Source organism: Vicugna pacos, chromosome 13 (genome assembly GCF_048564905.1).
Source record: "Vicugna pacos chromosome 13, VicPac4, whole genome shotgun sequence".
Classification (NCBI taxonomy): domain Eukaryota; kingdom Metazoa; phylum Chordata; class Mammalia; order Artiodactyla; family Camelidae; genus Vicugna; species Vicugna pacos.
This window is the reverse complement of record NC_132999.1, coordinates 10614593-10640363: the sequence shown is the minus strand read 5'-3', so window position 1 is coordinate 10640363 and position 25771 is coordinate 10614593. Positions and strand designations below refer to the sequence as shown.

The window sequence follows — 25771 nt, the reverse complement described above, 5'->3', positions numbered from 1 at the left end:
AATGGCCCAGGTAAGAGAACAGGACTAGAGTTGTTATTTTTGTCTCAGGCACACAGAATTAGATTACTCGTCAGCTTTGCTTAATGACACTCTCATCCACGCGTGGCCTACATTTATTAGGTAATCATTGCTAATAGTGTAATGAGCACCCGCAGACCCACTCAGCAACAGAAGTTAGGACCCTGTTAGAAACTGCGTGGAACCATGTCCATCCCACTCCCATCGCACTGTCTTCTTCCACAAAGAAAACTTTAGCCCCAGATGGCTTCACTGGGAAGTTCTTGCAAACACTTAAGTTAGGAAAAAATAATACCAATTCTGCATGAACTCTTACAGAACATTAAAGAGGAGGAAATACTTCCCAACTCATTCTATGCAGGCAGTGTTACTCTTAGCAGAAGCAGACATGACAAGTGCTTGCCTTGGCAACACATACACTAGAACTGGAACCGTACAGAGGAGGTTGGCATGGCCCCTGTGCGAGGGTGACAGGCAAATCTATGAAGCATTCCATCTGTTTATGATATCACTTATATGTGAAATCTTAAAAAATAATACAAATGAGCTAATTTACAAAACAGAAAGAGACTCACAGACATAGAAAACAAACTTACGGTTACCAAAGGGGAAAGTGCAGGGAGGGATAAATTAGGAGTTTGGGATGAGCAGATACAAACTGCTATATATAGAATAGATTAAAAACAGGGTGCTACTGTATAGCATAGGGAACCATATTCAGTATCTTGTAATAACCTACAATGAAAAAGAATCTGAAAAAGAATATATATATAAATATGTATAACTGAATCACTATGCTGTACACCAGAAACTAACACAGCATTGTAAGTCAACTGTACTTCAATTACAAAAGCAGACCTTGAGATTTGTATTAACGCAGTACATGTAAAAATAGATAAAAACAAATTTCTTCTGTATAGCACAGGGAACTATATTCAATATCTTGTAATAACCTTGGATAAAAAGGAATATGAAAATGAATATATGTAAATATATATGCATGCTGGGACAATATGCAGTACACCAGAAATCGACACATTGTAACTGACTATACTTCAATTAAAAAAAAAGCAGACATTACAAGAAAATAAAATTACAGACCAATATGCCTTATAAACATGGATGCAAAGCTTTTTAACAAAATTTTATCAAATTGAATTATCAACATGTTAAAAGGATAATACATCATGACTAAATGAAGTTTATCCTAGGAATATAAAGTTGATTTAACATTTGAAAATAAATTAATGTAATTCACCATAATAAAAAGAAAAACCATATGATTATCTCAACAGGCACAGAAAAAGCATTGTATTAAATCAAATATCTATTCCTGAAATTACTCCAGCACAACAGGAATAGAAAATAACTTAATCTGATATAGGGCATTTAAGAAAAGTCTATAGCTAAAATCATACTTAATGTTGAAAGACTGAACATTGTTCACCTAAGATCAGGAACAAGGCAAAGATGTCTGCTCTCACTGCTTCTATCTTACATTGTATTACAGGGTCTAGCTAGTACAATGAAGCCAGAAACAGAAACAAAAGACATCCAGATTGGAAAGTAAAAATTAGAACTGTGTTCACAGATGATATAATCGTCTATGTAGAAAATCTCATGGAATCTACAATAAAGTAATAAATTACTTTAGCAGGGTAGCAGCATATAGGATCAGAATACAAAAATAAATTATATTTCTATAAACTAGCAACAAAAAAATCATCAGTTGAAATTTTAAAAACATATTTACATAGCATCAACAAAAGAAATTATTTAGGGATAAATCTCACAGAAGATGTCAAAGATCTGCACACTGAAAACTACAAAATATTTCTGAGAAAAAAAATTATAGAAGATGTAACTAAATTGAGAGATGCACTGTTTTCATAGATCAGAAGACTCAACATTATCAAGATGTGAATTCTCCCCAAATCCATCTACAGATTTCATTGCAATCCCAATCAAAATCTCAGCAGGCTTTTTACAGAAATTGACAATCTGATTCTAAAATTTGTACGTGAATACAAAAGCCTTAGAATAGCCAAAGCAACTTTGAAAAAGAACTGAGTCAAAGTTATACTACCCTTTTCAAGGCTTATTATAAAATACACCAATCAAGATTGTGGTGTGGTGACTATAGTTAAAAACAAACAGTATGGTATTGGCATCAAGAGAGACAAATAGATTGATGGAACAGAATGGAGGGTCCAAAAATAGACCCACATATGTATGGTCAATTAATTTTTGACAAGGGTGCAAAAGCATTTCAGTGGAGAAAGGATACTTTTTTCAATAAATGGCCCTGGAAAAATTGTTTTTCCATATGCGAAAAAAAAAATTGCACCATAGACAAAAATTAACTCAAAATGGATTGAAGACCTAAATGCAAAACCTAAAACTACAAAACTTGGAGAAGAAATTGTAGGATAAGTTTGTTGTGGGCTTTTTATTGACATAAATACAGTACAACCCCAAAAACAATCCATAAAAGAAAAAATTGATAAAATGGGCTTTATCAAAATGACAAACTTCTGCTCTTCAAAAGACACTGTTAAGAAAATGAAAAGACAAGCCAAAGACTGACAGAAAGTCTTTGCTATTCATATATCTGATATAGGTCTTGTATCCAGAATGTGTAAGTGCTCTCAAACATAATAATGGGAAAACAAACAACCAGGTAATATAATGGGTGAAAGATTTGAACAGATACTTCCACCAAAGAATATTTACAGATAGAAAAGAAACATATGAAAAGATATTCAATATTACTAGTTATTAGGGGAATGTTAATTAAAACCATAACATGATGTCACTACACACTTTTAGAATGTCTAAAATTAGACCATACCAAGTGTGGTTGAAGATGTAAAGAAAGTATAACTCATACACTATTGGTGGGAAGATAAGACGGTACAACTACTCAGAAAACAGCTTGACAGTTTCTTAAAAATTAAACATACATTTACCTTAAGGCCTAGCCATTATACTTTATTTAGCCAACGAAATTGAAAAAGCATATGTCCTCACAAAGACTTGTACGTGAATATTCATAGCAGCTTTGTTTGTAATAGTAACTGGAAACAACCTAAATGTCCATCCACAGATGAATGGTTAACAAACTGTCATATATTTATACAATGGAGTAATATTCAGTGATAAAAAGAAATGAACTGTTGATACATGCAACAACATGGATGAATCTCAAAGTAATTACACAGGGGGAAAAAGACAGATAGGACATTCTACATGATTCCATTTATAGAAAGTTTAAACTAATCTACAGTGACAGCATATCTGCCTAGGGATGGAGGTGGGAAAGGCAAGAAGAGAAGGGAGGTAAGGAGGTCTCAGAAAACTTCTAGGGGTAATGTATATATTCATATCTTGATTGTAGTGATGGTGTCATGGGTTCATGGCATGTCAGAACTTACCAAATTTTGCACTTTAAAAAAGTATAGTTTATTGTATACTTATTATACCTCAGTAAAGCTGTTTAAAAAATTGTTAAAGCCAATAGATAAAATAAAATTCTAAAAGTTATTCAATTAAAACAGAAGTAGGCAGGAAAAGAGTAATAGAGGATCAAAAAAAGGAGGGGCAAACAAGAAACAAATAGGAAAACAACAACAACAAAAAAACCAAATAAAAATAGACTTAAGTCCATTCACATAAGTAATCACATTAACTGTTAATGGACTAAACACCGCAATTAAAAGACAGATATTATCAGAACTGATTTTTTTTAAAAAGCAGGATCCTATTATATGCTGTGTCCAAGAGATGTACTGTACATATAAAGGCATAGATAGGTTGAAAATAAGTGGCTAGAAAATTATATACCATGCAAACTAAACTTAAGAAATTTGATGTGGTGGCTATTTTTGTATCAGGTAACTTGAAGACAATGAGATAAGAAGAGGGAAGTTTCACACTGATGAAAGGGCCAATTCAAAAAAAAAGATATTATAATCATAATGTACATGTATTTTTAAAAGTTTGAAGTGACATGAAACAAAGATGACAGAATTAAAGGAAGAAATAGCACATAACTGAAGACTGATGGAACTAGGCCAAAACCTTTTTTTTTCAGTAAAGACATAGAAATAACATGATCAACCACCTTGACCTGGTTGATAGTTACAGAATAATACACCCAACAACTGCAGAATACAGGTTCTTTGCAAGGGCCCTTGGTATGTCCACTAAGCTCCTTTGGGCCATAAACTTACAAGGATTTTTTAACACTATGTACATGGTACCTTCTGTATCCTGACTCTTAGAAAAAGGGGCTGAGCGTTATCATAATTTATTAACTGCCTGGATTATGTCAGTAGTTTTTGAGGAGAAATTAAGGTGCTATTTCTCTTTATAAAAATATATAGCCTATTTAAAAATTAAGAAATTCTTATTTAATACTAATATATTTTTTTCAGGTGCAGAAAATTACAGAGCTTCATAATCATCCCAAGACCACATAGAGCAAACATGAATGATATTTCCCAAAAGGCTGAGGTAAGTTAAAAAAATATGGGGGAATCGGAGGGTTGACCATAGAAATGCTTTTGAAAGGGCCGCTGTTTGGCAGGAAGGTCATACACGGTAGTAACAGTGTCGAGATGTAAAACATAAGAGATAAAATTCACAGGCTGCTCTTGGACACAGTATTTTTATTTGGATTCTTATCTAGGAAACATGATTATTAAATTTGGTGACTGATAATGAAGTAGATGTGATGGCTAGCATCTTGAGTAGACTTCTAATATCTTGGTAAATCTTAGAAGTTATTTTTTCAGCATTTAAAAAAAAACTGGATTTGACGTCTACTTCTAGGAGAAAGAAATAATCCTCTCTCAGGTGAGGGTCCTTCTTAGGCACTTCTTTTAGCAGCTGCAGTGAAGCTTCTCTTAGCCTTTGTCTGGTTCTTGGCTGTAGTTACTGAGAGTTGTAGTAAGAAGAGTTCAGTTGCTGACACCCCAAAATTATAAACGTTAAAATACTTTAAATGGCCCATGACACGATAAGTAGAAAATAAAATACAGGCTGGGTATGCCACTGATTAATTAAACAATTTATCACTAGGGGGAAAGGATTTGGTGTTCTGAGGCGATGAAGTTTTATTTACTGAAACTTCTTTTAGAGATCAGCTTAATTTTCAGAAAGATGAAAATACTTTGCTTTCCTGGTTTCAGAATGGAGGGAAATTTTTTTTCTCCAGTCTTTTAGTAGATTCCTCCTCCTTTGGAAAGCCCTTTTGTCATTTGGATATTTTTCTCATAGAGTTTATCCTACTTGGAATGATATAGCATTCTTATGTTACGTTTTTAATACTAGTTTAAAGAAGTTCTAGGTGGACGGTATAGCAGTGGTAATGACAAAAATCCCTGCTTGTGCGCGAAGTCCCTGGCTCACCTTAGCCACAGCTGAGAAGTAAAGACCCTTCAGTTTTGCTCATATTTGATATGGAGACAAGCAAGAACATTATGTAAATGAGGCTTAAACTTCTTGCTTTGCATTCAACTTCATCTAATTTATTAAAATTAGTCTTGGTATCTTTTAAGCGAATAATGCAAAATCTGAATCTTTAACAATGAAGTAAGACAATAAAATACAGGTTGTTTTAAATTAGAGTTCAGTAATCAGTTTTTATATTTTACTAGCCTTCAGCTTCAGTGTAACATACCTACAAAATGGGACTTCTTTGCTATATATTAATAAAATTTTTATTCTCATTTTCTGTAATTTCATCCTTCATGCTTAGACTTTAGAAAGTAATCAGATTCTGATGATATAAAGGTTTCAAACTCATTTCTATATTCTGTTTCAACAAATATTTCTTATATTGCTTGTCTAATCTGTCTTTATCTAATTTCTTTCTATCTTGTTTTTTTTAACTTTCTTCTCTTTATTTTCTTCTAACGAAGATTCTGCTTTCTTCATCTAAACCTGTACCAAAATCCTATGTGCCAAAACTTGGCAAGGGTGATGTAAAGGATAAGTTTGAAGCCATGCAGAGGGCCAGGGAAGAAAGAAATCAAAGGAGATCTAGAGACGAAAAGCAAAGAAGAAAAGAACAATATATTAGAGAGAGAGAATGGAACAGGAGAAAGCAGGAGGTTATTTTATTTTATTTTATTCTTGTGTAAATATTTGTCTTCATCTTTTAAATTTACGTTTTATTTATTATTCACATTAACCAAGTTTTATTTTAACTATAATTAAGATATTTTCTGTGTTTATAAGCTAAGTTCAAACTCTGCATATAATACGATTTAGTGTAAAATTTGGACATATTCATATTAATTTATTTAACCATTTAGATTAAAGAAATGCTTGCTTCTGATGGTGAGGAGGAGGGATCTTCAAAAGTAGAAAAGGCTTATGTCCCAAAGCTAACAGGTAAGACACTTGAGGGGTAAATTATAAATAATATTGCAAAAAAGGAAACAGCAAAATATCAAACATGTTTCATATGTTCTTAGGAACTGTTAAAGGTAAATTTGCTGAAATGGAGAAACAAAGACAAGAAGAACAAAGGAAGAGAACGGAGGAGGAACGGAAACGCCGGATTGAGCAGGATATGTTAGAAAAAAGGAAGATACAACGTGAATTAGCAAAAAGGGCCGAGCAGGTATAGACTGCATATTATGTTGGTATTTACTTCAGCAACCAATTGTACAGAGTAAAACTAATCAGTATGTTGCCTAATCAAAACATTTTAATATAAAGGAAATCTCTTAAATAGTAGCTAACGTGAAAATAAGGTCATAAGCACAAGTATTTAATATCAAATGACTAGAAGGATGAGGGCAGAACGTGCCTATTTCAAGGTTGAATACTGAGATGCTTTTGTTATATACCATCTTATTATTCTGTTCACATTCCTTATATTGTCCACATTCCTTATTTTTCTTGACACGTTAGAGAATTTTATGACGCTGTAAGACAATTTCATACACAAACTATCCACAAGCATGTAACAAAATACTGCTCTTTGAACAGCAATCATAAAATACTTGTAACCAAACACTAGGGCATAATTCAGATATCTTCCTAATCAATAATTTGAAACAAATAAAATCACATTTTATTCAGTAATGGTATTATTAGCTCACTTAAATTTTTTTGCAAGTTGGGGAGAGGGGGAAATGTGTGACAGTCATTTCCTCAATATAGCCATTCCTGAGGCCCGTAGCCACAGAGGACAAATTGGAGAAAAACATCATATTACTATGATTTTATATAATCTCTTAATGAGCTTAGAATCCTCATATATTTTATCTCAGAGAATGAGAACTAAGAGGCTGGTAAGTATTTTAAAATACTCAAGAATCTGATCTAATTTCCAGAAAAAGCTAATGTCTCAAAATGATTAATGATTATAATGATACAGAAATTTGAAATTTTAATAGTCATAATTACATTTTGTTGAGTAAAGAACTGACCCAAAGTCACAAAAATTTCTTTAACGTATCGATATTTATTTTATGTTATAAATGATCTGTACTCAAAGAGTTGAAAAAAATGACAGAAGACAGTTTTATTCTTTATGCACTTTAACCTGGTCTACATTGATCAATGTATTGGGCTTAATGAGACAATAATGGTGTTTATCTCAGAGTTTTGTATAAGATTATCTGAGTTAATAAATGCAAACCACTTAGTAGTGCCTGGTACAAAGTAAGTGGGCTGTAAATAAGTGTTTCACCTAAATAGTAGTACATATAGATCAAATGTCATGAAACCGTTTCAGTTTCTCCTCCTCTTATCAATATTTTAATAACTATTCTAACATAGTCTTCACAGTTTATTGTCTCTTTAAAAACTGTTTTTTTCTTGGCTCTTTTTTGCCTACTCTTGAAATGCCTTAAATCTGTTTGCTGTGCTTCTTTCCGTTTCTACTACCTTTCTGGGAAAAAAAAAGTGACAAAGAGCCAAAGCATATGCCATATTTGCACGTCAAAGAAATTTACTTACCCTGACTTTGCAAATAACCACTTCTGTGGCACAAATAGCCTTTTGTATGGTGGCAAATAATGTCACATGCCAGATGAATTACAGGAAAGAATTGGAATTTCCTGTATTTTATTACTTTGTACCTCTTTATCTGAAGAAAAGAAGGTATACTTTACCTCTGTCACCTCCAGTCATCAAAGATCAGTATTCATTTTGAAACAAAATTTCACAAGGGAATACAATTATAATAAATGAACATTTTAGGTTACATATTATAAATATAAAACTTATCACTGTGATTTGTAATTATACTTATAATATAAATTATAAAATAAGTTAATCAAATTATATTAAAATATATGGTGTTTGGCAGGAAATGGTGGGTTTGCACATAGAGTTAGTCTACTTCTTTTAAGTCTTATCTTTTTCCAAAAAGCACTGATTTTACACTAGATTTGAAGACCCACTACAACCGCAAGAACTGAATAAGCAGGCAGTGGTTTCACAAAGAGAAACTATATCTGTGTTGAAGAGGTAAATTTGAATATGATGAAGACATAGGATACTGAGAGAGATGGAAACAAAATCTAAGCATGAGACAGAACCACTTTCTTTAATAACCCAGTTTCTTTTAGTAACCCTACATGGCAGAGTGCCATAGAAACTTGGTTAATGGAATTTTTGGCCTATTAAATTCTTTGAGACTATGTAGGTAGAGCAAAATAAACTATTAATAGTAATTTCATCTCGCAAATATGGAAAGTAATTTTAAAACCTAAGTAAGAACATTTTTCACTTAAGTCTAATAAAATTTAATCTATCTTTGAATATAAGAAGTAAAGCATCATGTAGGTCATCAAGAAGAGGCTTTATATTTATTTGAAAAATCCTCTTGTACAAATCCATATTCAAGAACGCTGTAGAAGTAATTCCTGAGTTAGATGGGTATCTGAGAAACGTTCAAGATAATTAGCAGTTCTGAGGTTCTAGGATATTATAATGAATTAAAAATAGGTGTACTTCATATACTCGATGTTGGAGTCAAAAGACCAATAAAATTTGAGGGAGAATCTGTATTTGGTATAATCTGGTTATCTTTGAGGATACTTTTATGGGCAAGGTTAACATATGTCAATTTAGAAAAAGAGAAGTTACAGGTGGGGGACTGAGATGTTGAAAAGAAAGAGGAGAAAGGATGCTGATTTGGGAAGGAGCAAAAGGAGTTTTCTCAAAAGAAATAGTTTGGAAGCAGCTCTTCAATGGTAGCTTCTGAAAGCTAACACTATAATTGAATGGAATATCTCAGTTCTCTGTGAGTGTACTGACACCATGGCCACTTAGACAAATTCATCTTTTTCCCTATTTGTTAAAACTGGATGGAGGGGGATGGATATAGCTCAGTGGTAGAGTGCATGCTTAGAATGCGTGAGGTCCTGGGTTCAATCCCCAGTACCTCCTCTGAAAAATAAAGATAAAAAATTTATTAAAATAGCCAATGGAAAACAATTTCTTTTTTTGTTTTGATAATGGTTTAAAATGAGCAAAAAAAAAAAAAAAAAACCCGCAAGGAAAAAACCCTCAGAACCAAAAAACACGCAACCAACCAAAGAAAAACTCCTTCAAATATAGTATATGATCTACTGTAAGCGAATAAAAATTGAGAAGGTTGTAGCTGCAAGAAAAAGAAATTTGGGGTTAAAAATTTTAGAATTATTCTTCCCTATAGTTTCAATGTCTGGCTTTGCACCATACCTCTTAGAACTTTTTATTGAGAGATTAACATGATTTTAGAGGAATTGTTAGCACTCTTTTGAAGGGAAATAATTTTATAATCATTTTATTATAGATTCATTCAAATTTTTCATAGTGTATCATTATAAAACCTTTGCCATTTACCCAGCAAATCTATGTAATAGTTCTGTAACAAAGCAAATCATTCTGAGCAAAACTGTTAAAAATAAACTACTGAAATATAAAATAGATTTATTTTTAATAAATGATTTATTCAGAATAATTTATTTTTCAAAAAATGTGGTATCTTGATAAAATGTATTATTTCTTCTGTGACAGAATATAGACACGTGGGATGATGAGAGAGCAGGGACTCAGCCAGCCCAGTTGCTAGTATGAGCCTCAGTACAGCAGAGTTCCCCGAGGCTGAGTGAGGAACCAGAGTACTTCCAGACCTTTCATTGGTGTTAAGAGTCAAGTTAAAACAATGAACAATCTGAATTTTTACTTTCTAACTCCTCCCATTTTTGCATTGCTGATGTTTCCTTTTCCTGCAATCTCAAACACTGCATTATTTAAATCACTTTTCTGTCATTTCTCACTTTGTTATGTACATCAGCCTGCCCCTCAGGCTAACCTAATGATGTTTCTTTTGAGTAATGGACAAATTGAGCTCCGGCCGTTTGAATGAGGGCCTTTCCTACGTAGATCTGGTCAAAATATAGAGCAAACAATTAAGACTAACGTGAAAGCCTGTACCTTTCACTGCACTTTATTATTGTGTCAGTTACATTTTTGCCATGTATTTATATTGTAAAATACAGTCATGATGATTATTTGTTAATGATAGGTTTTCCTTTTGCTGTGGCAGAGACGGAGAATGGAAAAATGTTTCTGTATCTCAGTTTAAATTGATAATTTAATTAATAACTGCTGCTTGTAAGCTAAGAGCCAGGTTGTAAGAGTTTGGTCCATTATTCAAATTCCAGAATTACAAAGGTAGGCCTTATTTTAATTTTTTCTTAATATTTTGTTCCCTAGATATTGATATTGGTATCAAAATGCAAAAATTAGTATAAGGTTCTAAAAGGACATAATTTAAAAGGACATAATTGGCCAACATGGAGCAACACAAAAATATTTCCAAAATTCGAAACTTTGAAAATTTACTATAAATCACAACTTTGAAAATTTACTATAAATCACAACTAAATCACTTTTCAGTTGTATGTTTAAAAGCAAAAAGCAGAAATCTGATGTAATGTAATGATATGAAATTCTCATTCAATAGATTGAGGACATAAACAATACGGGAACTGAATCAGCATCAGAGGTAAATGGACATTTCCTTTAATGAAACACTCACCGAAAATTATCTGATTCACAAATAATCTTTCGATTAAAAAAGTTGTAAGTTTTACTCTTTTAATTATAGATATAGCAACAACAACAAAAGGGCAAAAATATTTTGCAAAACAAGATGATACTTTTGCACTTCCAATCACTATAGCTTAGTGTTTTTAAAGAAAAGTATGTTTTTTGCTTTCATGGTTAGATTAGAGACACAAGTCTCAGTTTGAGATACTCTGCCAAGACTATATTTCTTGAACTGCTCTAGTAGTTGAGATTGTTGAAAGCTAACATTTAAAAAAGGCAATTTTCTTTTCGTCATTTGTCTTCTTCCCCCAGAGCTCCTGATGTCTGTTTTGGTTATCAAGCACCAGCAGAGAGTGCAATATCTATTACCATGAAAGAATGTTCAACAACCACGAAAACTTTACTTTTCTCTTTTTATCTAACAGAGAAAGTTAAAGAGCAATCAATTTGATGGTGTGCCTGGAACTACAGCCACATTAATTGGAAGCAGTTTTATTTTAGGGGCATGTGTTATATAACTCTTCACTTCGTTTTTGAAAAAAGTTCAGAGGCAATAATAGATTATGTAATAGAACTAATTAAAATGATTTTAAAAACAAGTTTAAGAATATTTGAATAAGACCAAATGCCAAAGACTTTTGTCTATAATATATTTTCTAAGTCATTTGGAAATGCTGTTTTTTTTCACTAAATGTTAGTTTTATTAAGTATTTAAAAACTTGCATGGAGAGAAAAATCATATACAGAAACCTTTCTTCTGTGTTTAAACTGAATCCATTCACCATCAAATTGATTTAGAGTACACTCACATGCACAGTACCTTTTGTGGGATTAGTGCACGGATAGCTAAATCCAGATAATGTCACGCAGTTTTATATAAACAGCTATATTAACACCAACTTTTAGGAAAAAAGATGCTTCTTGAACCTTGTCAGCAATGGATTTCAATAAGATTAACTCATAATGTACACTGAGTTCAGAGAAAGCTATTTAACAGAAATCTGAAAAAAAAAAACCAAACCAAAATTTTGTTCATCATAACATTGATGGCAGTGTAATGAAATTCACCAATGATGGAAGTAAAATCTCACGAAACCTAAATTTTGATACGGAGAAATGTGCTAATTATCTGTTTTATAATTTAGGAAGGAGATGATTCACTACTTATAACAGTAGTACCTGTCAAATCACACAAAACATCTGGAAAAATAAAAAAGAATTTCGAAGATCTAGAAAAAGAACAAGAATTAAAAGAAAGGGTCAAGTGTGAAGAAGATAAAAGAATAAGACATGAAGAACAACGTCGATCTCTCAAGGAAGCGACATGTCTTTCATTGGTCATGGTAAGTTTTTTTTTTTTTTGGTAAAGAATAAAAAAAAGCAGTTAAGTTGGTTAGCAGCATGGCCCTTTATGATTAACAGGTGGGTTTCATTATGTTTTCATAGGATGATGACCTGGAAAGTGAGGCAAAAAAAGAATCACTTTTTCCTGGAAAATTGAAACTGACTTTTGAAGAATTGGAAAGACAAAGACAAGAACATCGAAGGAAGCAAGCTGAGGAGGAAGCAAGAAAACGTTTAGAAGAAGAGAAGCGTGCTTTTGAAGAAGCACGGCGACAAATGGTAAAACAAACATATATATGTAACATTTATATATATGATAGTATAATATATAGTAATACAATGATATATAACATTTATACATTATTATATTTTATAAATTGTATGTATAATTATTGCATATTATATAAATGATATATATATAAAACATTTAATATTAAGGGAAGATGGCTGGCTTTAGATAAGGTTCATTGCTATAAATTTAAGGAAATTTTCTATATCCAAGGATCTCATTTTGAAACTGCGTACATATCCCATATATGAAATACATCCATATTATCTTCTAGTTTCTTTTTTGGGACATTTTACCTAATATGTTTCAAATTTTCATTTTTATAAATTATAAATATGCAAAATAATTATTCAACCAACCTGGTTTCTCTTCATCTGTTAGTTCAGCCTGCAATGTGTTTAATAGCAGGGTGCAGCACACTTTCAAGTCTAATCGTGTAAGTGTACACTTAGTTTCAATATATATGTGTATAGATATATGTAAATGTATATAGTCTAAGTGGTCAAGAGCATGGATTTTAGAGCCAGACTGCCTGGATTCAGATATCTATCATTTATTAAGTGTGTATCCATGAACAAGTTATTTAACCTCTCTATGTCTTAGTTTAGTTTTTTTATTTGTAAAATGGTGAAAATAATTGTGCCTACTTCTTAAATCATTAAGTGATTTAATACAGAAAGCAGTTAAGTGGTATCTGGTATATAATAAGTGCTTTAAAAATGGTAACTGCTATTATTATAGTAATAGATTTAACAATAGCAAATAAAATTGAAATAAAACACTGATTCCAAATTTCATTGCAAGAATTTAAGAATGGAACATCTGTAATTTTTTTAAGTTTTCAGAATTTCTTAATTAACTTTCATTAATGATGTTCTAAGGACTGTATCTCCAAAATTTTAATTTTCTGCATATTTGTTTGAAAATATTGTTATTTGGGGGTAATTATAGTTGGATAATACCTACATATTTTAGATATCACTAGTAGTTAATTTAGTGAAAAGGAACAGAAATATCATTAATTAATCAAATTATAAATGTCAGTGAGTAATTAATTTAATTTAGTATTATTACATTAGAATTTTAATTATAAAATCATAAAATTTGAATTGTATATAAAATAGTTCTAGATAATATTATGTTTAGTAACCATAGTTCATACTAAAAAAATCCATGAAAAGTACAGAATGAGAACTTTATTTTACCCTCTAAGAGACTGGGTATGTATACTTGAACCTCAGTTTCATACACACACGCACACACACACACACACACACACGTTTTATGTTTGTTCTGGGAGAGTTAATGTTTAATAAAACTTTTAAATGACTTCTTAAAAATTTTAAACACTCCATCTTATCTGTTTAAAAAGTTGGCTTGCTTGAGAAGTTTTATTTAACTTGAGTACATCTTTATTTGGAACTTCTCCAAATATGATTTTTTTAATCATACAGGGTATTCTGAAGGAAGGAGATTTTGGCAAAGAAACATTCCTGTGTAGGGTGGCTGAGTCTGTGCCTTTTGATTGATAATTCATTCTTGTCTTTGATGAATCTCAAGTAGTCATGAGTTGTTTCTTGGTTAGGTAAATGAAGAGGAGGAAAACCAAGACACAGAAAACATTTTTAAAGCATACCGCCCTGGTAAACTCAAGCTCAGTTTCGAAGAAATAGAAAGACAGAGGAGAGAAGATGAAAAAAGGAAAGCAGAAGAAGAAGCCAGGAGAAGAATAGAGGAAGAAAAGAAGGCATTTGCTGAAGCAAGGAGAAGCATGGTAAGACAGAATGTAACTGGAGAAGGCCATTAGGAGTCAGCTTTTTTTAGAGTATGTTGTGAAATCATTCAGCTTTGGGGAATACTCTATTATTTCTGGAATTTATGCCAAAAATAGGGATAGCATATAAGTTTTAAAATCTCCTTTGGCATAACACCATTTATATTTGCTTTAATATAGTTTTGAGAACGTTATGATTAAATTGCTATGCCTGGCATAGAGGAGTGTGTATTAACTTCCTTCTCTGGGAAGGTATGTTTTCCAGAACTAAGTGTTAAGCAAGGAGGTGGGGTGGTGGGATTTCTACCCCCACCACCGTTCCTTCCCTCCTCTCCATTCTCTTCTCCCTTCCCATGTTTCGTCCTTCCCTTCCTCCCATCTTCCTTCCTTTTCTTCTTTTTTTTTTTTTCAGTTTCTATCCCATCCAGGATATATTAAATGACCAAAGGCGTTTAATCAAGATTATTTAACTCTCCAAAATGCTTACAGTCACTTCTGGATATTGCTACTAAACTTAACTCTGTTACAAAATTATACTTCTTATACTATTTTAATGTTTGTAAAATGCACAGTTATCTGATAAGCTTTATTTTTAAGTAAGTTGACATGTGAACGGTGTATCCCTTTCTTGAAACATTTTAATTGGCGTCAGCAACATCATGATCTAGTTTTCTCTGGGTGAGCTTCAGGCACATACATCCAAGTGTCTATGTGGTTTCAGCACCCACCGCAGATGCTCAGATCAGAAACTTGAGAGCCTTAAACACCTCCATCTCATTCATGCCTCACATTCCAGTCATTTACTAAGCCTCATTTCTCATATCATTCTAAAAATTTATACTTTTTTCCCCATTTCCCACTGCCACTACTATAATGCAGGTCACTGTTATCTTTTGCCTCAGGCCAACTCCTAAATAACTTGCTTTCCTGCCTATAATCCATTCTTCCTTGTTAAAACCAGGAGTGGACTTCCTTTAAAAAAAATTATATTTGATTATGTTACTATTTTGCTTAACAAATTTCCACTTTCCCTAGGCAAAAATCCAAAACTAAAATTTTAAAACAAATTTCTTCATAATCTTGCCCTGGTAGATTTCTCCAGTTTCATTTCTTGATTCTTCCTTAATTTGCCACATTTGTTCCGGATGTACGAAATTTCCTTCCATTTCTTCAAAATGCTATGCTCTCATATCTGGAATTTCATAAATGCTATATAGACCATGTCTCTCTCTCCTTTCCCTGTGCTATCTCCTATTCATATTTTCTATTTCCTCTGGAAGCCTTTCCTGATGTGTTCCTTTGATGTGTTCTTACAGCACTTAGCGCTCCCCTGGCATGACACTAATGCTATGTTGTTGCTTATGGCCGTTTTTCTCAGTCCTGGAGACTGAGACTGCCTCCAGCATGCAGCGCATTGTATTCCAGTGTAACAAACTTCCTATAAATGTTTGCGGAATAGGTGATATTAAAACTATCTTATGTCTATTATTAGGTAATCCTTGATTCACAAATGGTTTCTACACAGAAACCCTGCAAACGTTGTGAAAGTACTTGATTTTTGGAGAGTTAATTGGTTTAGAAGTGGTAGATGAGAAGTACCTGGGAAGATCAGGAAATCCAGTCCTGGGGGAAGATTTTTAGGTCAAGTCTGCATTTTTTTCCATGATTCACTAGCAGAAAAAGTGCAGGGAAGGAAGACTGCATTAAACGAAAACTCTAGTTTCTTAGAGACATTTCTGTGTCAGAAAAGGAAACAGAAACCTTCCCCTTCATTTATGTTGTTTTTTTATCCACAGCCAAGTATCATCATTTCATATTATAGCTCAGTTAATTCACATATCAATAAGATAAGAATTTTTTTTGCAATCTGTGGATTGTAAGACCCTATAAACATTGTTTCTGAGTTGAACTGGTTCTATGGTAAAGCCTGTCATATAGAAAACTTGGAACAAATAATTACCCTTTGCCTCTCGTATTCCCCTGTGACGATTTCAGCCACAGGGACACAGTTCAGGTAAGAGGTTTCTGTGTATAATTTCAGAGGATAGAATTAGGTAATTGCTTTCATAGTAAAATGTATTCCAAGTCAGTGATTTAAAAGCAGAGCTTCTGTTTGCAATTTAGAGATTGCCTATATACAGAGAATGACCTTGTAATAATAAAACTGCCATTTGGGAGCTAACCATGGTGTCGGGCACATTGCAGAATGTTTCCAAACTTTAGTTAATTCTCATGACAACTTAATGAAAGTTGTCTCAGGTAAGGAAACTCAGATTTAGGGAGGCTATGTAACTTGCCCAAAGTCAGTTAGACATGTAATTCATGAAATTACAAAAAGGTAGTCTAAATAGTTATTTATAATTTTATTAGAAAAACTTCTAAAGATTTGAATCACCTTTTCCACATAATGTTTATGTTGACTTTGGATAAGTTACTGTTCAGTGCCTCAGTTACCTCATCTAGAAAATGGGGATATTAATAAGACCTACTTCACAGTGTTACAGACTAAATAAGTCAATGCATGTAAAGTGCTTAGAATTGCATCTGGTAGCTGTAAGTATTAACTATTAGTATTTATTTTTAATTAGCCTGACAGTAATCAGTACAATAAAACCACAGCATTAATAGTAATTTTTGCCTGATTATGAAGGAATCACGATGAGCTCTCTAATTCATTCAGACAAAACCATGATTAAACTGAGATGCTCTATTTTAATTACCAGAATGGAGTTCATTTTAATCCAATTAAAATGTTTTCTCAATATTAGAACATCTTAATGTCTAATTCAAATTGCTCATAGTATAAAGTCAGACTGTTTATTTGTGTTCATTTGAATGGAGAGTAGATGGTCACCATTTTCCCTGTAACTATAAAATACTTTAGTCTTATATTTTCTAATAATTCCTCCTTGTTTATTGTTTTATACTTTTAAAGAGAATTTTTGGGTTTTGGTTCAGTGTGAAACCTTTCTATTCAAGTAATCAGTTTCTACAAGAGATACTCTGTTTAGTAAGTATAATTCTGGCAAGAGAGATAAAATAATTATTTTAAATAGGTAGTAGATGATGACTCCCCAGAGATGTATAAGACAATTTCTCAAGAGTCTCTTACACCGGGAAAACTGGAAATTAATTTTGAGGAATTACTGAAACAAAAAATGGAAGAAGAAAGACGACGAACAGAGGAGGAACGGAAGCATAAGCTAGAGATGGAAAAACAGGAGTTCGAACAGCTGAGACAAGAAATGGGAGAGGTAAGATTTTAAGAAATATCCATTTACAGTCCACAAATACTTATCAAGCGAAGTATTTCACGTGCGTTGCCTTACGATAACTTTCTAAGTATTATTCTCATAAACGCTCAGCATACTCCTGTGAGGCATTTGGTACCACTGTCAGCATAGTTAAGCGCACTTTCCAGCCTGCTGGAACTCTACCCTCTCCCTGCTAGTTTGAAAAATATATAAGACTCCAGGTGACTGAGATATTACAGTTGTACGTAAGTAAATATCTTTTCCTGTATAACTCACAATTGTGTGATTACATCGTGACTGAGAACTGTCATTCTACAGAACTTAATGTATCCACAAGACCGAATTAAACTGATATTCAAAAGGAGAAAAAACTGCAGGAGTACCGTGGATACGCATAGGAACATCAGTTCGGCAAGTCTCTGAATCATTTCACGGGCACACCTCATTTTACTGTGCTCCGCTTTATTGCACTTTGCAGATACTGCATTTTTTGCAAACTGGAGGTCTGCGGCACCCCGTGTGGAGTGCCTGTTGGCGCCATTCTTCCAACAGCATTTGTTCACTTTGAGTTTCTGTATCACATTTTGGTAATTCTTGCAAGATTTCAAACTTTTCCATTATTATTATATTTGTTACAGTGATCTGTGGTCAGCGATCTTTGATGTTACTGTTGTAGTGGTTTTGGGGCACTAGGAACTGCGCCTGTCTAAGATGGTGAACTTATTTGATAAACGTTGTATATGTTTTGACTGCTTCACCGATCAGCTGTTTGCTCATGGCTCTCCCTCTCCTCGGGCCTACCTGTTCCCTTACACAACAATATTGAAATTAGGCCAACTAATGGCCTCTAGGTGTTCAAGTGAAAGGAAGAGTTGCATGTCTCTCACTTTACATTAAAAGCTAGAAATGATTAAGCTTAGTGAGGAGGGCATGTTAAAAGCTGAGACTGGATGAAATCTAGGCCTCTTGTACCAGATGGGTAGCCAAGATGTGAATGCAAAGGACAAGTTCTTGAAGGAAATGGAAAGTGCTGCTCTAGTGAACACACAAATGTTAAGGAAGTTGGACAGCCTTAGTGTTGACGTGGAGAAAGTTTTAGTAGACCATCAAACCAGACACAACATTCCCTTAAGCCAAAGGCTAATCCAGAGCAAGGCCCTAACTCTTCAATTCTATGAAGGCTGAGAGGTGAAGAAGCTGCAGAAGACAAGTTTGAAGCTTGCAGATGTTGGTTCATGAGGTTTAGGGAAGGAAGTCGTCGCCATAACATAGAAGTACAAGGTGAAGCAAGTGCTGCTGTGGAAGCTGCAGCAAGTTCTCCAGAAGATCTAGCTGAGGTCCTCCATGAAGGTGACTACACTAAAGCAGGTTGTCAATGTAGAGAAAATAGCCTTGTGTTGGATAAAGATGCCATCTAGGACTTTCATAGCTGGAAAGAAGTCAATGCCTGGCTTCAAAGCTGCAAAGGCCAGGCTGGCTCTTGTTAGGGGCTAATGCAGCTGGTGACTTCCAGTTAAAGCCAGTGCTCATTTACCATTCAGAAAATCCTAGGGCCCTTAAGAATTATGTTAAACCCACTCTGCCTGTGCTTTATAAATGGACCAACAAAGCTTAGATGATAGCATATCTGTTAACAACGTGGGTTATGGAATATTTAAAGCCCACTAATGAGACCTACTGCTCAAAAGGAAAAAAGACCCCTTTCAAAATATTACTGCTCATTGACAGTCCGCCTGGTCACCCAAGAGCTCTGATGGAGATGGACAATGAGATTCCTGTTGTTTTCACGCCTGCTAACACAGCCGCAGTTCTGCAGCCCATGGACCAAGGAGGGGTTTTGGCTTTCAAGTCTTATCACTGAAGAAATACATTTTGTAAGGCTACAGCTGCCACAGATAGCGATTCCTCTGATGGGTCTGGGCAAAATCAGTTGAAAACCTTCTAGAAAGGGTTCAGTTTTCTAGATGCCATTAAGAATACTGTGATTCACGGGAAGAGGTCAAAGTATGAACATTCACAGGAGTTTAGGAAAAGTTGATTCCATCCCTCATGGATGACTTTGAGAGGTTCAAAACTTGAGTGGAAGTAACTGCAGATGTGGTAGAAATAGCGAGAGAACTAGAATTAAAAGTGGAGTCTGAAGGTGTGAATGGATTGCTGCGATCTCATGATAAAACTTAAATGGATGAGGAGTTGCTTCTTATGGATGAGCATAGAAAGTAGTTTCTTGATATAGAATCTACTCCTGGTGGAGGTGCTGTGGAGATTTTTGAAATGACTGCTAAGAATTTAGGATATTATATAAACTTAGTTGATAAGGCAGCAGCAGGATTTTAGACGATCGACCCCAATTTTGAAAGAAGTCCTGCTGTGGGTAAAATGCCATCAAACAGTATTGCAGACTACAGAGACATCGTTCACAAAGGGAAGAGCCAATCGATGCAGCAAACTTCACTATTGTCTTATTTTAAGAAATTACCACAGCCACCCCAGCCTTCAGCAGTCACCACCCTGATCAGTGAGCAGCCTTTAACACTGAGGCAAGACCCTCCAACAGCAAAAAGATGACTCACTGAAGGCTTAGATGATGGGTAGCGTTTTCTTGCCACATCCTAAGGTTAAGGTGTGTACGTTTTTTACCCATAATGCTATTGCACATTTAATAGATTATAGTATAAACATAACTTTTATATGCACTGAGAAACCAAAATTTTCATGTGACTCACCTTATTGAGATATTTGCTTTATTGCCATGCTCTGGAATAAAACTTGCATTATCTCTGAGGTATGCCTGTATTTGACTAAATTATTCTAAGATAGAACTTTGATACTATTAAATATTTTAGTGTGTTTTCTCTAGTACTGAAATGAATTAAAAAAATATATATACACACACACATACATACATATAGACTGTACAGGACTCGCTTCAAGGGCATGCAACTTATGCCCTCACAGAACTCCATGCTCAGAAGGGCCACACTTAGGATTTAATGCTCTGAAGTTGTCTTTGAAATTTTAAATAAGTTTATCTTTGAACTTACGTGTTGTAAGTGCAAGCTGATTGGACGGTGGGTCCTGCACAAGGATCTTGGAGCCTTGGCTTACCTACTCCTCCTGATGTCTCTGCCTCCCCGTGGTGGGCTCTTGGCAGCCTTCTTCCTACCTCCTGATGCCTCAAGACCCTGTCTAACTTTCTCCTTCCACCCCTGGTCGCTGCTTACCTCATCTGCGTCTCCAACCAGTTGTGTAGGCAGAAGAGGGGACAGAGAGGGAGGAGGTCGGCATTCCACCGTCACCCTAGGCCTTTGGCCAGGTAGGGGGCCCTACCAACAGCACAGACGGCAGTGCTGGGGATGAGCGCACAGCCCTGCTACTTGGGGTAGGGGAGCAGTGGCTTTCCCAGCCTGGGACTGGCGGTGATATGGCATGTTTGGCAGGTAATTTGGTGGTAGCCTCTTCCCAGCTCCCGACCTGGGAACTGGTGAACTCCTTCACAGAGGTTATGATCCCTTACGGGTGGTGTCCTTGGGTAGTCATGCGTTGGGGCAGTGGGACTCTAGGGGTATTTACTTCCTTGCCCAAGTCTACCAAGAGATTATAAATGCTAGATGAATATATGATTAATACAAAAATACAATAAATACACTGTAGGAAAATTCTGCAAAGTCTAGCCTTAGGATTAAAAAATGTAGCAGCATTTATTTTATAAAGGAAACTGAAGATGAATTGTCTGTCTAGAAAAACAAACTAAATTAGAATGTATTTGGGTACACTATTGGGAAGTAATCTTATAAATGGCAGGGTGTAACTGTCCGACAGTCTGGTGGTATGGAGTGATTTACTCGACTATGAGAGTTTTCAAGCAAGTGGCATGCCAATTCCAACACGACCTAGACTGTAACTGATTAGTTCAGTCATTCATTTTGATCAGAAGGATATGTGAACCATTGTAACATGATGTGGTATCATAACTTTGTTAGTTTCTGGTATCTTAGGAATTGCGTTTTCACCCACATAAATCCCAAAGTGGAGGTAGTGTAAAGTAATAAACATTCTTTTTTCCCTTAACTGAACCAGGAAATGCAGCCTGTCATACTATCCACTGTAACTCTCCGCCACCATTACCCCCCGACACTTTTTTTTTTCCTGCCTAGCATTCTGCATCTTCTCCAGGGAAAGTGTACCAGGAGCAACTACAATGTTTTACTGCTCCTTTAGGGGACAGTGTAAGAAGTATACAGAAAACTAATAATAATAATTTGTGAAAAATCAAGGGAAAGGAACTGAATAAAAAGTATTCAGGAAAAATGGTATAAAAGAATTGGAGCCCAAGTTTGGTTGACTCCTTTTCTGTCTTTCTTGGAAGAATATACAATTGAGAGTACAAGTGATACGTAGCAAAATGTAGGGGTTTTACCAGACTGTATGTGTAGAAATGCTTAATTCAGTTGAGTATTAAGAGTGATATTTAGCTTTTATCAACTACCATCAAATTAAAGACAGGAGGAATTTTAGAAATACTGTCTCTATATAGAGATAAAAAAAATCATGTCCAGTGGGCTAAGCGACTAGGCTAAAGGACACACAGCATCTGAGTCAGAACTAGAGCTGACTCCTAGTCCAGTGTTCTTTGAATTTTATTTCTTCACTTTCCCCTAAACAAAGGTCTTTCTACAATTCCTAGTGGTAGCTAATCTTGACATGCATATTTTAGTTTTAGCAAGTTATAATGGAATGTTAACTGGCGTTCTGAGCCATATTCACTAATGAAATAAATGAAGTAAGATGTAAAGTCTTAAATTTGTAGTACTACTTTTAATTAGTAAATTTAGGCACTGTGTTTAGGGAGGCGGTTACTTAACATTTAATTTTGACTTCAAATAAGAAATGGTGAACATTTTCTGGATGGTTTATTATACAAACTGATTTTCTGGTGTTTGATATATAAAAACCTTAATTTTTTTTGAAGGAAGAGGAAGAAAGTGAAACCTTTGAACTGAGCAGGGAATATGAAGAATTAATCAAATTGAAAAGGAGTGGCTCTATTCAAGCTAAAAATCTAAAAAGCAAGTTTGAAAAAATTGGACAATTGTCTGAAAAAGAAATACAGAAAAAGATAGAAGAAGAACGAGCAAAAAGAAGAGCGATTGACCTTGAAATTAAAGAGCGAGAAGCAGAAAACTTCCATGAGGTAAACTGTTTTATATTTAACATAGGTATAGTACAGTAATGATGATGAACTTAACAGAAATAACATTGACTTTGAAATAAGTGTTGGTACTTAAAATTAACCGTCAGTGTGTATAATGATCTGGGAACTAAACAGCAAAAGCACATTAAGATCTTGATGCTTTGAAAGATTTCCTTATTCTAGCATGGTTTCAAAAATGACTTTTATCAGAACTAAGCCTACAGTGAACATCAAATGGTTCGCTGTAGCAAAAATAGTTTGAAAGTATGGCACAAGTTTTACTTTGAATGAGTAGGACCAGTGTATATTCGACTTAAAATAAACTCCAGAGATTATTCATACCTACTTTCTTACTAAGCCTATGTAATCTGCTCAGAGTCATGCCAATAATTCAGTGGCAGAGCCTAAATCGCAATTCAGGTGACAAGAATTTGAAGTATCCCCAGTGGGAAGGGGAGGTGTACTCAGTTGGTAGAGCTGCATGCTTAGCATGCACGAGGTTCAGGGTTCAAACCCCAGTACCTCCTCTAAAAATAATTAAATAAATGAACCTGATTACCTCCTCACCACCCCCCCATAAAGTATCTCCATATGTAGAATAAGGAGGCACTCACTAGATGTCCTGTAGTGTCCCTTCCAGCTTGGGGACTATTTCTGGTAATCAATGTTGGCTTGAATTAGGGTTTGGAAAACTTACTGTATCAGAATTGCCATTTTACATTTAACCTATAGATTACATAAAAATTCATTTTCATCAAATATTCAACTATTGGTGGGGGAGGGTATAGCTCAATGGTAGAGTGCATGCTTAGCATGCACAGGGTCCTGGGTTCAATCCCCAGAACCTCCTCCAAATAGAGATAAATGAATAAACCTAACTACCTCTCCCCTCATTAAAAAAAAAAAATTCAACTATAAAACAGGCCTTGGGAAGGCCTTCAGAGACTGAATAAAAAGAATGACCAAAAAAAAAAAAAAAGGATGACAAAATTATGGACAAATTCTCAGGACTATAAGCAACTCATTGAGACAAGTAAAGTACAAGAACAGCAAAAGACGATGATGAAGATGCAAGCACAGGCAAGACAGCCCACCTTAGATGCTATGTTAAGGAACTTTGTTTTATTGGGGTTCATTGAAGGGATTTTTAAAACATGGAGTGATATCGAATAGGCATCTTCATTGCTAGATCATGCTGAAGCTAAAGATGATTTTATATTAATGCACTGAAAAGTATTTGAATGCCCACTATGAAAAGTTATATTGAATGCCCAGGGACTGTTCTGAACACTGGGACTACACTGGTGAAAAAACCTGCAGACCTTGTTGAGATGGTGTTTAGAATCTAACAAGTGTGGGGACTATCAATGCCCTGTTAAGGACGCACTTAGAAAACAAAAATCATTCTGTATATAACATAACTCAATATATTCATTTCCAGGAAACACTTTTAAACTAACCTTTTTGGGGATTCAGGAAAAGGCAACTGTACTTAGTAACTGAAAAACTTCATAAACATTTTCCCTAGTTAGCTTATGAATTCAACTTAGCAAATTCATCTTCTAAAGACAGGTTTGAGTAAGTTATGAATTTACACAAACTTCCATGCTAAAAGACAGAAGGTAAGTTATGAACCGGGAGGGATTCAGTCAGAATGTTATTGTACCTGCTGAAATATCTATCTTGAAGACTTATCTGGTAAGCAAATAACATTAAATGTTTAGTGTGAACAGAGGTCCATTTTTTTTTAAGCCTCAGACAATCCTGTTGAGATAAAACTGCAGTATTATCTCATGTATTTTTTAGCCTATCTTTTAAGTATAGTAATTTAAAAAACACCATTATCAATACCATCCACTGGCAATTGTTTACCAACTGAAGATAAGTTAACGGCACAAGTAATAGCATTTACCATTAGGTCTCTGGTTGTGTTTGATGTGCTAGCATTTTCCAGTGTCAAATAAAAATTTTTGATTCAGAACCAGAAAAACTGTCCAGCTTACTCTTAACTCCTCCTTCTGCATCATTGGAGCTGCAGTGTAATACCTCAAACTGATGTAAAACATTGATGAACCAAGATTTTTCTTATATGGGCTATTATTTTACAGCTTGTTTTAAAAATTTCCTTTACTTATAGTTGGATGTGGTACACAGAACCAATCTCACAGTACAGTGAAACATAAATGGTGAGATTTCCGGGTAGACCTACAAGAGCCTAAATAGTTTGGAAACTGAGAATTAACTACAACTAAAGTACTTTTGAAACCACGAATTAACTACCCCCAAGACTACTGAAACTGCTCTCAAAGGCCAGTGACCTCATCACAAAGTTAGTTTTACAGACTATTTGACAGTTTAAACTCTGCTCTTAAATTACTCCCTTAATTATTTCCATGGCTTCCAACTCTCACCCCTAACTAGACTGAATCAGAGCCATTCGTCACCTCAGTGATTCCCCCAAGTTCCAGTGATTGTATGTTTAACAGTTGTCTTCCTGTGCATTCTATATGCTCTCTTCTCTGCCATTTGCCCGACAGTAAATTATTTGTTGGATGGAATCCATGCAGTTATTAACAAAAAGAGGTGAAGGAAATCACGAAGTGGGAAATAACAAACTGCATTTCTGTGTTATGTAGTACGGTGAAGAGCGGTAAGGGAGACTTAGAGAAAGGACTATTTTAAGCAATTATATCCTCACTCTTTTCTGTTACTCAGTACTATCAACAAGCACTGAGATTTGGTTCTGCAAATAAATACACTGGGACTCCAGTGACAACCTGTGATCTTTATATTGGGAGAAAAGGATTCTAATTGTTAAGAGACTGTTTCAGAAA

General features: G+C 34.5%; 1 protein-coding gene and 2 non-coding genes across 6 annotated transcripts in view; all 3 read left to right on the top strand.

Annotated features, from left to right (window-relative positions):
• The window catches only part of NEXN (nexilin F-actin binding protein), a 40905-nt gene that overhangs the window by 13752 nt on the left and 1382 nt on the right, over nt 1–25771 (top strand). For 2 of the 4 annotated variants that reach the window (XM_072974146.1, XM_072974147.1), the window contains exons 2-10: nt 4455–4533; nt 6339–6417; nt 6501–6649; nt 10997–11038; nt 12228–12425; nt 12529–12705; nt 14301–14489; nt 17546–17743; nt 22716–22937. In XM_072974146.1, the coding sequence (XP_072830247.1) occupies nt 4455–4533; nt 6339–6417; nt 6501–6649; nt 10997–11038; nt 12228–12425; nt 12529–12705; nt 14301–14489; nt 17546–17743; nt 22716–22937 (1333 nt within the window). Of the gene's footprint in view, nt 1–4454; nt 4534–5942; nt 6135–6338; nt 6418–6500; nt 6650–10996; nt 11039–12227; nt 12426–12528; nt 12706–14300; nt 14490–17545; nt 17744–22715; nt 22938–25771 lie in introns of all 4 variants that reach the window. The other 2 variants (XM_072974145.1, XM_072974148.1) reach the window with 2 other exon arrangements.
• On the top strand, nt 414–520 carry LOC116282835 (U6 spliceosomal RNA). Its single transcript, XR_004192389.2, has one exon. It is a non-coding gene; the product is annotated as a U6 spliceosomal RNA (small nuclear RNA).
• Nucleotides 9359–9432, top strand: TRNAS-AGA (transfer RNA serine (anticodon AGA)). Its single transcript has one exon. It is a non-coding gene; the product is annotated as a tRNA-Ser (tRNA).